Source organism: Pipistrellus kuhlii, unplaced genomic scaffold (assembly GCF_014108245.1).
Source record: "Pipistrellus kuhlii isolate mPipKuh1 unplaced genomic scaffold, mPipKuh1.p scaffold_m20_p_2, whole genome shotgun sequence".
Classification (NCBI taxonomy): domain Eukaryota; kingdom Metazoa; phylum Chordata; class Mammalia; order Chiroptera; family Vespertilionidae; genus Pipistrellus; species Pipistrellus kuhlii.
In genome coordinates, this window is record NW_023425515.1 from 71,996,456 (window position 1) to 72,009,137 (window position 12,682).

General features: G+C 37.1%; 1 protein-coding gene across 1 annotated transcript in view; it reads left to right on the forward strand.

Moving 5' to 3' along the window:
- Window positions 1–12,682, forward strand: part of ADGRG7 (adhesion G protein-coupled receptor G7) — a 71,728-nt gene that overhangs the window by 24,057 nt on the left and 34,989 nt on the right. The window contains exons 7-10 of the mRNA XM_045583790.1: window positions 845–994; window positions 2,247–2,344; window positions 5,916–6,055; window positions 6,172–6,279. Of these exons, the coding sequence (XP_045439746.1) occupies window positions 845–994; window positions 2,247–2,344; window positions 5,916–6,055; window positions 6,172–6,279 (496 nt within the window). The remainder of the gene's footprint in view (window positions 1–844; window positions 995–2,246; window positions 2,345–5,915; window positions 6,056–6,171; window positions 6,280–12,682) is intronic.

Consider the following 12,682-nt stretch of genomic DNA (forward strand, 5'->3'; position numbering starts at 1 on the left):
AATCAGACAAAACAGTGTTTGACTATTAGCTCTGCCACGTCTAAGCTGCGTGAACTATGGGTGAGCTCCTTACCCTCTCCAAGGCTTTAAATAGGGATGAGAATGCTCAAGTCAGTGCTGTTTTGCAGATTAAATGTAGTGACACCTGCAAGACACTTAGCAGTGCCTAGCACGTAGCAGGGACCTGGATATGAAATGAGAGCATTGTTACTGTCTACTGATGGAATATTGCTTCCAACTCTTTCCCAAGCTTGAATAGCCTGTGACCTTCATTTGACTTTTGAAATGATATGCTGCCATCTAGCGAAAGACAGAAAGAGAAGGGAGGGAGGGAGGGAGGAGGGAGGGAGGGAGAGAGAGAGAGAGAGAGAGAGAGAGAGAGAGAGAGAGAGAGAGAGAGAGAGAGAGAAAGAGAGAGATGATCTCCAGCCCCACTAATGACAGGAGTAACATGCACAGCAGAGCCTGGACGCCAGTTGGTACCTGAGGTTGTCTAGGTCAATGCTGCCCACACTCTGCTGAAAAGCTAGTTTTAAAATCTCCAACCTATTGTAGACCAATAATCTTGTACAATACAATAAAAACAAATAACTTGGAAAATGAAATGAAGAAGACATAATGTACAAATCCATTTAAAAATTATTATATGCTACAGCATAGAATTGTTATATAAGATTACAGTTGTTATACACATTATACAAGAAAAGAAACAGATCATGAAAAACTAAGTGGGGATTGAAGAGTTTGGAGGCTCAACTACATTCCCGCTCATTCATTTGTAGTTGCTTGAAATGTTTAAATGTAGTTGTAAAAAGTTAGGTTTGCTCTTTTTTTTTTTTAACAGCTAAGTGATTCGTCAGAAAATGCTCCAACTGTTTCTAAACAAGTCCTGATTTTAACATCTAATATCACAAATTTAGAGCCTCAGAACATCACTTCTGCTACTAAAGTGGTGGGACAGATCTTCAACATAACCACAAATGATTCAGCTCAGGTAACACTCATAAGGGTTTTTGAAAAGGGAGGGGAAGAAATAAACTCATCCCAAACTGTATTCCTTATTCCAGGATATAAACTTGGGCATGATTTAGGTTGCTTAGAACCATTTTGCAGAGTACTCTGTCTGAGAGATGCTCAAAGAATTATTTGTCCAAATAATTCTCTTTGAAGGTAGTCACACTGATCATTACCATGTTAAATCTGGGAAGCCTATAACAAGCAAATCTGTTTCATCTTATTAATATGTTTGCCCACTGCATTTGGCCTCAATATCCCTATTCAATTCCAATAATTTAATAAAATTAAATAAAAATTAATTTATTTACCTAGTGAAATGGTGTTACAAGGAACTCACTTTGGAACATGATGTTTTAAGCTGATCTCTTCCTGCTAAGCATATTTGCATTTTAGTTTTAGCTTTTAAAAAATGTAGGCCTTGTTTACATTTCTGATACTATGAACTGCTAAACTCTGGTATCTGAAGAAAAGAACTATAGTCAACGTTTACCAATTGGCACAGCTTGGGTACTGGTCACACAGGCTGTAAGCCACCTAAATGGACAAACCCAGTGTTTACCAATTGAATATAAGCATGACCTGAAAATATACAATATATTCTTCTCTTTAAATGTTTTATTTCAAAAAATGATTTTATGTTATCCTAGCTCCTTTGGAAATTAAGGGAGATTAAAATTACAAGTTAGTAAAACTGGAATTAAAAAATAATGACCTCCAAAGGTAGAATTTGTGGAAGGATTAGCCAATAAAGACAGAAGAATATTAATAATCCCAAAGAGAGCAGCTCAACAGTAACCAAATGCCCAGAGACCCTTTCCAATGTGCTTCTGATGTTTTTAATTGTAAGAAAACTAGAAATAATTTTACTGATTCTAATAGTTACATTAGGTGTAGCTAATAAGTTATATTAAATATTGTAAGCTGTGACGTTCTGATAATTAAAGCCCTTCTTAGTTTGTTTCTGCATGTGTACCCAAGCATCGGCTTTTGTGTTCTTGGGGATGCAGTGGGGGGTCTGTGAAGATCTTGCTCTGAGGTCAAATTCAGAGACCTATGCCTTCTAATTGACTGCCTTAATTTTTATTTTCATTGTGCCTTATCTTTATTCTCTCTGCCATTTTCTGTAGACAGAAAGCTAAGCCTTCAGTTCCACTTGATACCATAATAATCCATGCTAACGAAGGTCATGAGGATGTCCTCTGTGATAACTGGTGTCTTCTTCCCGGCAGGCAAAAATAGATGCTGTCACAACAGTGAGTCAACTTCTAGGTGCCAAAGAAGAAGTTTTTAAAAAAGCTGTCGCTGAAGATGAACAGGTCTTTTCAACGTAAGCACAATTCCAATTTGGAAAGAAAAACCTGACAAAGTGCTGTTTACTTTCCTAGGTTAAAGCATTAATAGAAATGTCTTTATTTCTCTCATGGATGCACTCACTGGCTGATTCCTACGGGATGCAGACTAAAACCTTCTATTTATCTTCAGTGACCAGTGGAGTTAACTCCTGGTTCCAGGTGTGGCCATGGATAGAGAGTAACTGGGATGATTTAGATTAGAACTTGTTTCACTAGCCTCAGCTCGGTATGCCCAAGTGGCAGACAGCATGCAGGCAGGAGCTCCGCATGCTCTTTTTCTCAGTTTACAGAGCTGCAAATAACAGCACAACTTTGTAAGACACATTGGAAGCCTCCCACCCACAACTCAGCCCTCCCCAAGATCCTGGTGTGTTTCAATTAAACTTTCCCATGGTTACATTGGACAACAAAAGGGATCCAACTCTATACCTGTTTTCTTTCTTCTTAACTCATATGTTCTGGATTTCTTTGGGTTGTATATTTAAACTTAAACTCATGTTCTTTATTCATAGAGGCCTCCCATTAGGATTCACTATGTGTGTTTTTTATTTTATATATAGTTTTCTTAATTCTTTTAAAATTTCAGTAAATATGCATGCTCATTATGGAAAAATAAAAAATATATAGATGAGAAAATTTTAAAAAATAATTTTGCATTTGTTAACCTGTTGATATACTGTATATTCTTGTAAAATGTTTTCTCTGTATATGCATTACATTACATAATCTATTGATTTATAACTTGTCTTTTGTCACTTAATAGTATATAAACATTTTATATAAATATCTATACATCTACATCATAAATTTTAGATTATTGCATAAATGAGTGAATTTTTATTTAAGAAGTTCTCTGCCACTGGACATTTAGATTCTTTTAAATGTTTTAATATTTTGAACAATCAACATTCTTATACATAATCTTTGTTTGCATGAGACATTATTTGTTGGAATAAATTCCTACAAATAATTCTCAGTTTTCTAATTATTATAACCAGTACCTATCTTGTGTTGAGTCTTTAAAGTAGAAAAAGAACAAAAGCATGAAATAGAACATTCAAAAGATTATAATTCTGAGAGAGGGTGGTAGAGGTTGTGCAAACAGTTTAACTGTTGTGACGTATGACTTCAAATTTCTAGGAGTGTGGTTACTCCCTTTAAAAAAAAATAATCCTTACCTGAGGATATTTTCCATTGACTTTTAGAGAGAGTGGGAGAGAGAGAAAGAGAGGGAGAGAGAGAGAGAGAGAGAGAGAGAGAGAGAGAGAGAGAGAGAGATGTGAGAGAGACACAATGATTGGTTGCCTTTGCACACAACCCAACTAGGGCCGGTGATCTAGCCTGCAACTGAGTTACATGCCCTTGACTGGAATCAAACCCAGAACCCTTCTGTCCACAGGCCAATGCTCTATCCATTGAGCAAAACCAGCAAGAGCCACTCCCATTTTTCTTGAAGCTGGAGAAGGATGTGGCCATGGGTCCAGAGTCTTTGTTGAGGGAACATGGAGACTGAGTCCCTTCAGAGCTGAGGCTCTGTGTTTGCAGTCTTGCTAGAAGGAATGGGGAGTAGTGGATGCTTTTGGTGAGAAAGCTGAGGAAAGAGATGTAGGACTTGGCTGAGAAAGTCACAGATCATGATGCAGATGAGAAACTTAATAATAAATAATTATGAATTTTACTGGCTTAAGACATGGAGAAAAAAGAATTTTGTGTGTAATATCCAAATGACTACAGAGGATAAATGACAATTTTAAATATAGATCACTTTGAAATATGAAATAATATAACCACACTCAATTCCTTCTTTCTCCCACTCTAAATTTCTAGTTTGTCTTTCTAATCATGGTCTATCAGTTTACCTTCTCCCATGGGATCTTTACGTAAGTCCTGTGGACTCAGCTCCTTCATTTCATCTCACTATAGTCCCAAGGCCAGGTCACCAGCCCCTTAGCCCTCCTGAGGAGAATATTCTTGATGAGCTGCCATCAGAGTCCATCTCTCGCTTTCTTCTCTCCCCAGGAAAGGAAACTAATTGCTGCTTGGTGCAACTCTTCTTTTCCAAACTCTATCCCTTGAGTCTCCTCACAGGCACCAGGCTTTAGTCTTCCATCTCACCTTGTTTTCTTCATTTATAGTTTCTTCTTTGTACCCTTAAGCTACTGAGCTTCCTTTCTACACTTAGTGAGAAAAGTGTAAAGAGTGAGAGTACAAAGAGAGTGTCAGGGGAGAAAGAATACATTTCAGCTTTATTGTAAACAGGCACGTGGAATCTCCTGGGAATCTAAGAACAATTATAATGGAGTAGGAGGGTGGCAAGGCCTCAAGGCAGCTTTGAAGGTCTCAATAGAGGAGTTTGTGGTTTTTTCCTCTGGATCAATAGCCTTTGGAGTCAGACAATCTTGAGTTCATATCTTAGTGTTGTTATTCATTGGTTTTGGCTGAATTACTTCATACTCTTTGAAGAGCCTCAGATTTGTCAATGTGATATGGGAGTAATTTCAGATTCTACTTCAGTAGGGTTTTTGTGAAGCTAAAATGAGATGGTGTGTGTAAATCACTAGCATACCTGACATATATATATATATATATATATATATATATATATATATATTTTTTTTTTTTAAGTCATGACTTTCTTATGAACCTGCAATATTTGGTTATGGGTCAATGAGTTCAAAGTTCTGTTGTTCCATAGTTCCGTATGAACTGTCACCTCAAGAATGGACAACTTATAAGAAATGCTTTGGATCCCAAAGGGTTTGGGTTAGAGGAGGGAGTTGAATAAGTGGAAATTGAGTCTTACCGCTGGAGAAACAAGAATCTCATGCCTGGCCAATGGTGGGTGGCAACACCATCCTTCTGTGTGAAGAGTAGCATGATAAAGATTATTTCTATTGGGAAATTTGTCATTCCAACGTTCCAACCTTATAGCATCAATGTAGAAGGTACCATTCAGTGGAGATAGTCCACCAGAGCTTTAAAAATAGGTGTATATAACAAAGGAAGACTCTGCTAAAGAAATCAGTTATTTTTGAAAGATAAGACATAGGGCTGAAGACCAGGACTACAGGCTTTATTAGAGGAGAAGGATCCTGCCAGGCTGCCTTGCAAAGGAAGAGAGCACACCTGCACAAGTGAATATGCCTTTTGAGGGGAAGAACTGGAAGGGATGGGGCTTAGAGTACTCAGCATGCACTGATTGGTGGTTTCATATAAGGCACATGGTTAGGCACTTAGGTACTTAGGAATCAAGGGCTTAGGGTATTTGGCAGGTGCTGATTGGTGGTTCAATGTACAGTCCATATAAGGTGCCTGGTTAGGTGCTCAGGAATGTCCAGGCAGCAGGTGCAGTTTACATCGTACTTCGTCCATCAGTTGGGGGAAGGGAGGATCTATTGATTTTTAGATGATTATGTTAATATTGCAATCTGATGAGTTCTGTGATCATACCTTTCTACTGGAGCCAGGGAGAGAACATAGTACACACACCTCTGATTTTACAATGAGTCTCTTGACAATCATAGTGTTATGTTTTATTCTATGCAGGCTTGTTACTCAAATGGAGACCTACTCCTGGTCTTTGGGCAATAATTCAGTGGTGAACCCTAATATAGCAATACAGTCTTTCTCTTTACCTCCAGAAGACACTGGGGAGTCTACAGGTGTTCTCTTCACTGTGGACAAAGGTGAGCTATTTGTTTTCTGTGCTTATAATACCAGAGAGCATTCTGCTACTAACCATAAATAATGATTTATTCAAGAAAATCTAGACTTTTGAAATATGCTTTTTTCCCTCTCATAGGAGCTAGCAATTCTCTTGTTTCTGGTTCCACAAGTGTAGAATCAAACAAAGACGGTGTTCATCCAAATAAAACGACTGAACTTCAGATCTGGCTCAATACACCAAAAAGTAGGTCTCAAACTCTGTTATATTAAAAAAAAAATGCACGCAAATTCATGGAATTAATAATTTAAAAATCACCGAGTGCAAAATAATGTTTACATAGTTTCAGACGGAATAATTTTCATTTGAGTATGTTAGATCTCTTCCAGATTATGGTAATCTCTATGATTCTAGGTCATAGAGATGATTACTTTTCTCCTTTCTTCCTTTTCAAATATATATATATTTTTAAAAAATATTTTATTGATTTTTACAGAGAGGAAGGGAGAGAGATAGAGAGCCAGAAATGTCGATGAGAGAGAAACATCGACCAGCCGCCTCCTGCACATCCCCACTGGGGATGTGCCCGCAGCCAACGTACATGCCCTTGACCAGAATCGAACCCGGGACCTTTCAGTCCGCAGACCGACGCTCTACCACTGAGCCAAACCGGTTTCGGCTTCAAATATATTTTGGAGGATAGCAGAATTGAAATGCCCTGGCCATGAACACAAATCTGTGTTCTAATAAAAACCTACCTTTTTTAATGTGGCTCATTAAAAAAAAACAAAACACATTTGAAAAATATTCAGTCACAAGCTCTGTCCATGGCACTCACATACTGGGATTCATCCTGTACACCTGTGCTGGGGATATTTTAAATAATTTACACAGGCATCATTTATTTTTATTTTTATTATTTTTTAAATATAAATATATTTTAAAATATATATTATTGATTTTTTTTTTGCCCCTACACAGGCATCATTTACTAGTAACTATTTTAAGTTATTTCCACTAATATGGTGCCAAGCATGGGCTCTCTACCCTCTTGCACATGACCCTGCAGAAATTCTTATGTCTAACTTGAAATGTTCATACTTTAAAAAGTTTGACTGATTCTTTTAAAATAATAATATGCAAACCACACACACACATTTATACTTATATTTCTCCCTTAAAAAAAAGCAAAAGAAACACAATGCTAGAATGAAATTATTTTGGAAAGACTAAGTTTTTGTTTCTCGTCGGTTACATAGTTCTAATTGGTTAATAAATCTTTATGGGTCATAGAAGTTGCAAATATCTTCCTTCCAGTCTATAGTTATCTTTTGCTTGTTTTTTAAAATTTATATTGTGTTTACTTATAAAAACTAATTTCACAGTTATTAACAGAGTTAACATGTTAAAGTGAATTAAGTATGAGAATAACCTTTTTTTCTTTTGTTGGTTTTTAATGTCTTCTGTCATACCCAAATTTTAACTTGCAATGTATCTTTTCCTCTATAATTGGCATCTTTTAAGAGAAATCCTTTCCTGTGCTAAAGTCACAATGATAGTTTCCTATATTTTCTTCTGGGTTTTTTAGTGTTTACATTTAGGTCTCAGTACACCTAGAATTTGTTTGTGTTTGGTAGAAGATAGGGATCTAATTTTTTCTTTCATATAAACTATCAATATAGTTGAGTGGCTTAAAAACACACAATGTCTAAAGAAAAAAACCCGCAGAATGGACTGAAAGGGACATATTTTTTTATATAGATTTTTAAAATTTTCTTTATTAAGGTATCACATATTTGTCCTTATCCCCCCATTCCCATCCCAAACCCCTCCCCAAGCATGCCCCCATTCCCCTGTTGTCCGTGACCACTGGTTAGGCTTATATGCATGCACACAAGTCCTTTGGTTGATCTCTCCCTCTTACCCCCATCCTCCCCTACCTTCCCTCTGAGGTTTGAGGGTCTGATTGATGCTTCCCTGTCTCCAGTTCTGTTTTTCTTCATCAGTTTATGTTGTTCATTATTTCCCCTAGATGAGTGAGATCATGTGATACTAGAAATACTCTTATAAGAACTGAAAATGAGACAAGCATTATATTGATTTTTAAAATGCTTCTAAATTTATCTATATTTTAATTCTTTGTTTCCTTAAAAACATATCATTCAAATGTATGGGCAAAAATTATTGAAAATACTTTTATAAGGAGAGAAATTAGGACAACTATCCCAGAAATTGAAATCAAGTAGACAAAAAATATCTAATAAACTTGACCTTTATATAAACTTACACATGTGTGATTTTGTTTGTAGACAGAAGATGCATAGTAAAAATTATTTTCAAATATCAAAGGAGTGCTTTAAAAACCGCCCATTTATTAGGCCACATAGAAAAGTTACATATATAGTAAAATAAAAGTCACATAGGATATAGTTACTGATCATCCAATAAAAGTATATATGTACCACAAAAGAATAGCTAAATTTTGTCCAATTAGAAATGTTAAAGCACCATTGTTAGAAAGGAAATTAAGGGGCTAATTACAAAGTACTTAAAAATTAATGGCAATGAGAACATCAGAGATCAAAACCCATGGGATGTGGACAAAAATGAATTTAAAGAAAAATATATATGCTTAATAAGATAAGTAGAAAATAAAAGAAAGTGTTAAAAGTAAACAAAGCATTCAGCTAAGAGGCATAGAAATAAAATAAATGTAAAGGAAACTAGAAGGAAGGGATTAATAAATACAGCGGTAGAACTTAATAAAAATAAAATTAACAAATGCTAGACTTAACAAAATGAAAAATTGTTGAAAAAACTGATGAAGGCCGAAACCGGTTTGGCTCAATGGATAGAGCGTCGGCTTGGGGACTGAAAGGTCCCAGGTTCGATTCCGGTCAAGGGCATGTACCTTGGTTGCGGGCATATCCCCAGTAGGGGGTGTGCAAGAGGCAGCTGATCGATGACTCTCTCTCATCGATGTTTCTAACTCTCTCTCTCCCTTCCTCTCTGTACAAAATCAATAAAATATATTTAAAAAAAAAAAAAAACAAAAACTGATGAAATACATAAGCTTTTAACAAATTTGATGGAGAGAATATAAATAAAGAAACATGAAGGAGATGTATCTAGAAATATGGAGATTGTTTAAAATTATAAGATAGTGGTACATACATTTTTTTCTAATGAATCTGAATATTTAGATGAAATAATGATTTTCTAATAAATGACCAAAAATACTTTAGGAATGAAGAGAGGGGTGATAGGGCCTTCTATATGTATGTATGTATGTATGTATGTATGTATATATTGGATTGATTGATTGATGAGAGAGAGAGAGAAAGAGAGAGAGAGAAGGAGAGAGAGAGAGAGAGAGAGAGAGAGAGAGAGAGAGAGAAGAAAAGAGAGAGAGAGAAAGAGAGATATTTGTTGTTCCACTTATTTATGCATTCATTGGTTGATTTTTTAAAAATATATTTTATTGATTTTTTCAGAGAGGAAGAGAGAGGGGTAGAGAGTTAGAAACATCGATGAGAATCATCGATCAGCTGCCTCTTGCACACCCCCTACTGGGGATGTGCCCGCAACCAAGGTCCATGCCCTTGACCGGAATCGAACCCAGGACCTTTCAGTCCACAGGCCGACGCTCTATCCACTGAGCCAAACCGGTTTCGGCCATTGGTTGATTCTTATATGTGCCCTGACGAGGGACCAACCCCCAACCTTTGAGTATTGGAATGAGGCTCTAACCAACAGAGCATCCAGGCAGGGACATCTTTTAATCATTATTCTTCTATAGATTTGTATTTTATATCAAGCATGCCGTTCTTTTTATAAAAATAAGAGGAAGCCTTCTTGCATTTTTAGGGTTAACTTTCTCCTCTAGTGTCCATAAAGAGCAATTTTAATGTGCCACGAAAAAGTCCTAGAGCCCTGGCCTTGTGATTCAGTTGGTTGGAACTCTCTCCTGTTTACTAAAATGTTGCAGATTCAATTTCCAGTCCCCAGTTAGGTATATGGGAGGCAACCGATGGATGTTTCTCTCTCATATCAATGTTCCTTTATCTCTATTCCCCCCATCATCTCTTTCTAAAAATCTTAAAACTTATCTTCAGGTGAGGATTAAAAAGACCAATGTCTTTATTTTTATGTTGAGGCTAGAGCAATGGGGTTGCTCTAGCCTGTGGAGGACATTTGATGGGTGTCAGGACCTTGCCTGCTGATTTCTCAAATTGCATGACTGAATAGATTGGTCTAACTGCCACTTTTTTAGTTTTCTGTGTATCCTTTGTAAACGAGAGCACAGTTTAGGAAATTAATTCAGTTAAAAAGTATACTTATTGTTGGTGCTTCTATTATTTAAAATATGGCCAATAGCTATATGAAGTGTTAGGAGATATTCTTTAGGTAGTTCTGTTTGACCACTGCCCTGGCAAGCCTTGCTATAAAACCCTTGGCTGTGGCCATGTTCTCCTAAGATCTCTAAGGAACAGCTAAGCACCTTTTCCAATGTCCTGAAGATATGTGCCACAATAGTCTTTCAGCTCTGGGAAAGCTTGTAATTTTCATGAAACAGCAGAGACCAATAAGTAGTTCAAGAAATGATGAAAGAACCCTAAAGATTCCACCAAAAAACTACTAGAACTGATAAATGAATTCAGTGAAGTAGCAGGATACAAAATAAATATCCAGAAATTAATTAATTAATTTATTTTTTAAAATATGTTTTTATTGATTTCAGAGATAAAGGGAGAGGGAGAGAGAGAGGGAGGGAGGAGAGAGAGAGGGAGAGAGAGAGAGAGAGAGAGAGAGGGAGAGAGAGAGAGAAAGAGAGAGAGAGAAATATCAATGATGACAGAGAGTCACTGATTGGCTGCCTCATGCACGCCCTCTCCTTGGGATCAAACCTGCAACCTGGAATCAAACCCAGGATGCTTCAGTCCATAGGCTGATGCTCTCTTCAATGAGCCAAACCAACTAGGGCAGAAATTAGTTGTACTTTTATACACCAATAATGAACTACCAGAAAGGGAAACTAAAAAATCAATTCCATTCATAATTGCTTCAAAGAGAATAAAATACTAGGAATAAATGTAACCAGGATGTCAAAGACCTGTACTCATAAAATTATAAGACCGGAGAAAGAAGTTGAAGAATTTTCAAATAAGTGGAAACATATACCATGCTCATGGATAGGAAGAATTAACATCATTAAAATGTCTATACTATCCAAAGCAATCTCCAGATTCAATACAATCCTTATCAAAATACCAATGGCCTACTTCACAGAATTAGAAAAAAATATTCCAAAAATTCATATGGAACCACAGAAGACTTGAATAGTCACAGAGATCTTGAGAAAGAAAAACAAAGTTGGAGGAATCATAGTACCTAGTATCAAACTATATCACAATGCATAGTAATCAAAACAGCATGGTACTGGGCCCTAGCTGGTTTGGCTCAGTGAATAGAGTCAGCCTATGGACTGAAGTGTCCTACATTTGATTCTGGTCAAGGGCATGTGCCTGGGTTGTGGGCTTAATCCCCAGTAAGGGGCAGCAAATTAGTGATTCTTTCTCATCATTGATGTTTCTATATCTCTCTCCCTCTATGAAAGAAATTAAAATATAAGACTAAACAAACAAAAGAAACACAGCATGGTACTGGCCTAAAATCAGACATATAAATCAATGAAACAGAATAGAGAGTCCAGAAATAAACCCAGGTCTTTACAGTCAACTAGAGTCCTGGTGCACAAAATTTGTGCACTCAGGGGTGGTCCCTCAGCGTGGCTTGCACCCCCTTGCAGTCTGGGAGCCCTCAGGAGATGTCCGACTGATGGCTTAGGCCCAGTGCTGGGGGAATAGGCCTAAGCCGGCAGTCACACATCCTGAGTGCTGCCACAAAGGTGGGAGAGGCTCTTGCCCCTGCTGCTGCCACTGCAGCTGTGAGCCTGGCTCAGGGCTTCTGGCTGAGCTGCGCTCCCCCTGTGGAAGCACATTGACCACCAAGGGGCAGCTCCTGCTTTGAGCATCTGCCCCCTGGTGGTCAGTGTGCATCCTAGTGACTGGTCATTCTGCTGTTCAGTCAATTTGCATTTCAGCCTTTTATTATATAGGATTACTATTTGACAAAGGAGGCCAAAACATAAAATGACCTAAAGATAGTAGATTCAATAAATGGTGCTGAGAAAATAGAACGGATACGTGCAAAAAATGTAACTAGACCACTTTCTTACAATAGACACAAGAATAAACTCCAAATAAATTAGAAACTTAAATTTGAGGTTAGAAAACATAAAAATCCTAGAAAACATAGGCATTAAAATCTTGGACATTTCTCTCTCTATTTTTTTTTTTTTAATTGATTTCACAGAGAGGAAGGGAGAGAGAGATAGAAACATCAATGATTGGCTGCCTTCTGCACACCCACACTGGAGATTGAGCCCACAACCTGGGCATGTGCCCTGACTGGGAAACAAACAGTGACCTCCTGGTTCATAGGTCGACCCTCAACCACTGAGTCACATAGCTGGGAATTGGATATTTCTTGTAGTAATATTTTTTTCTGATATATCTCATCTGGCAAGGGAAACAAACAAAATAAACAAATGGATCTACATCAAACTAAAATTTTTTTGTACAGAAAA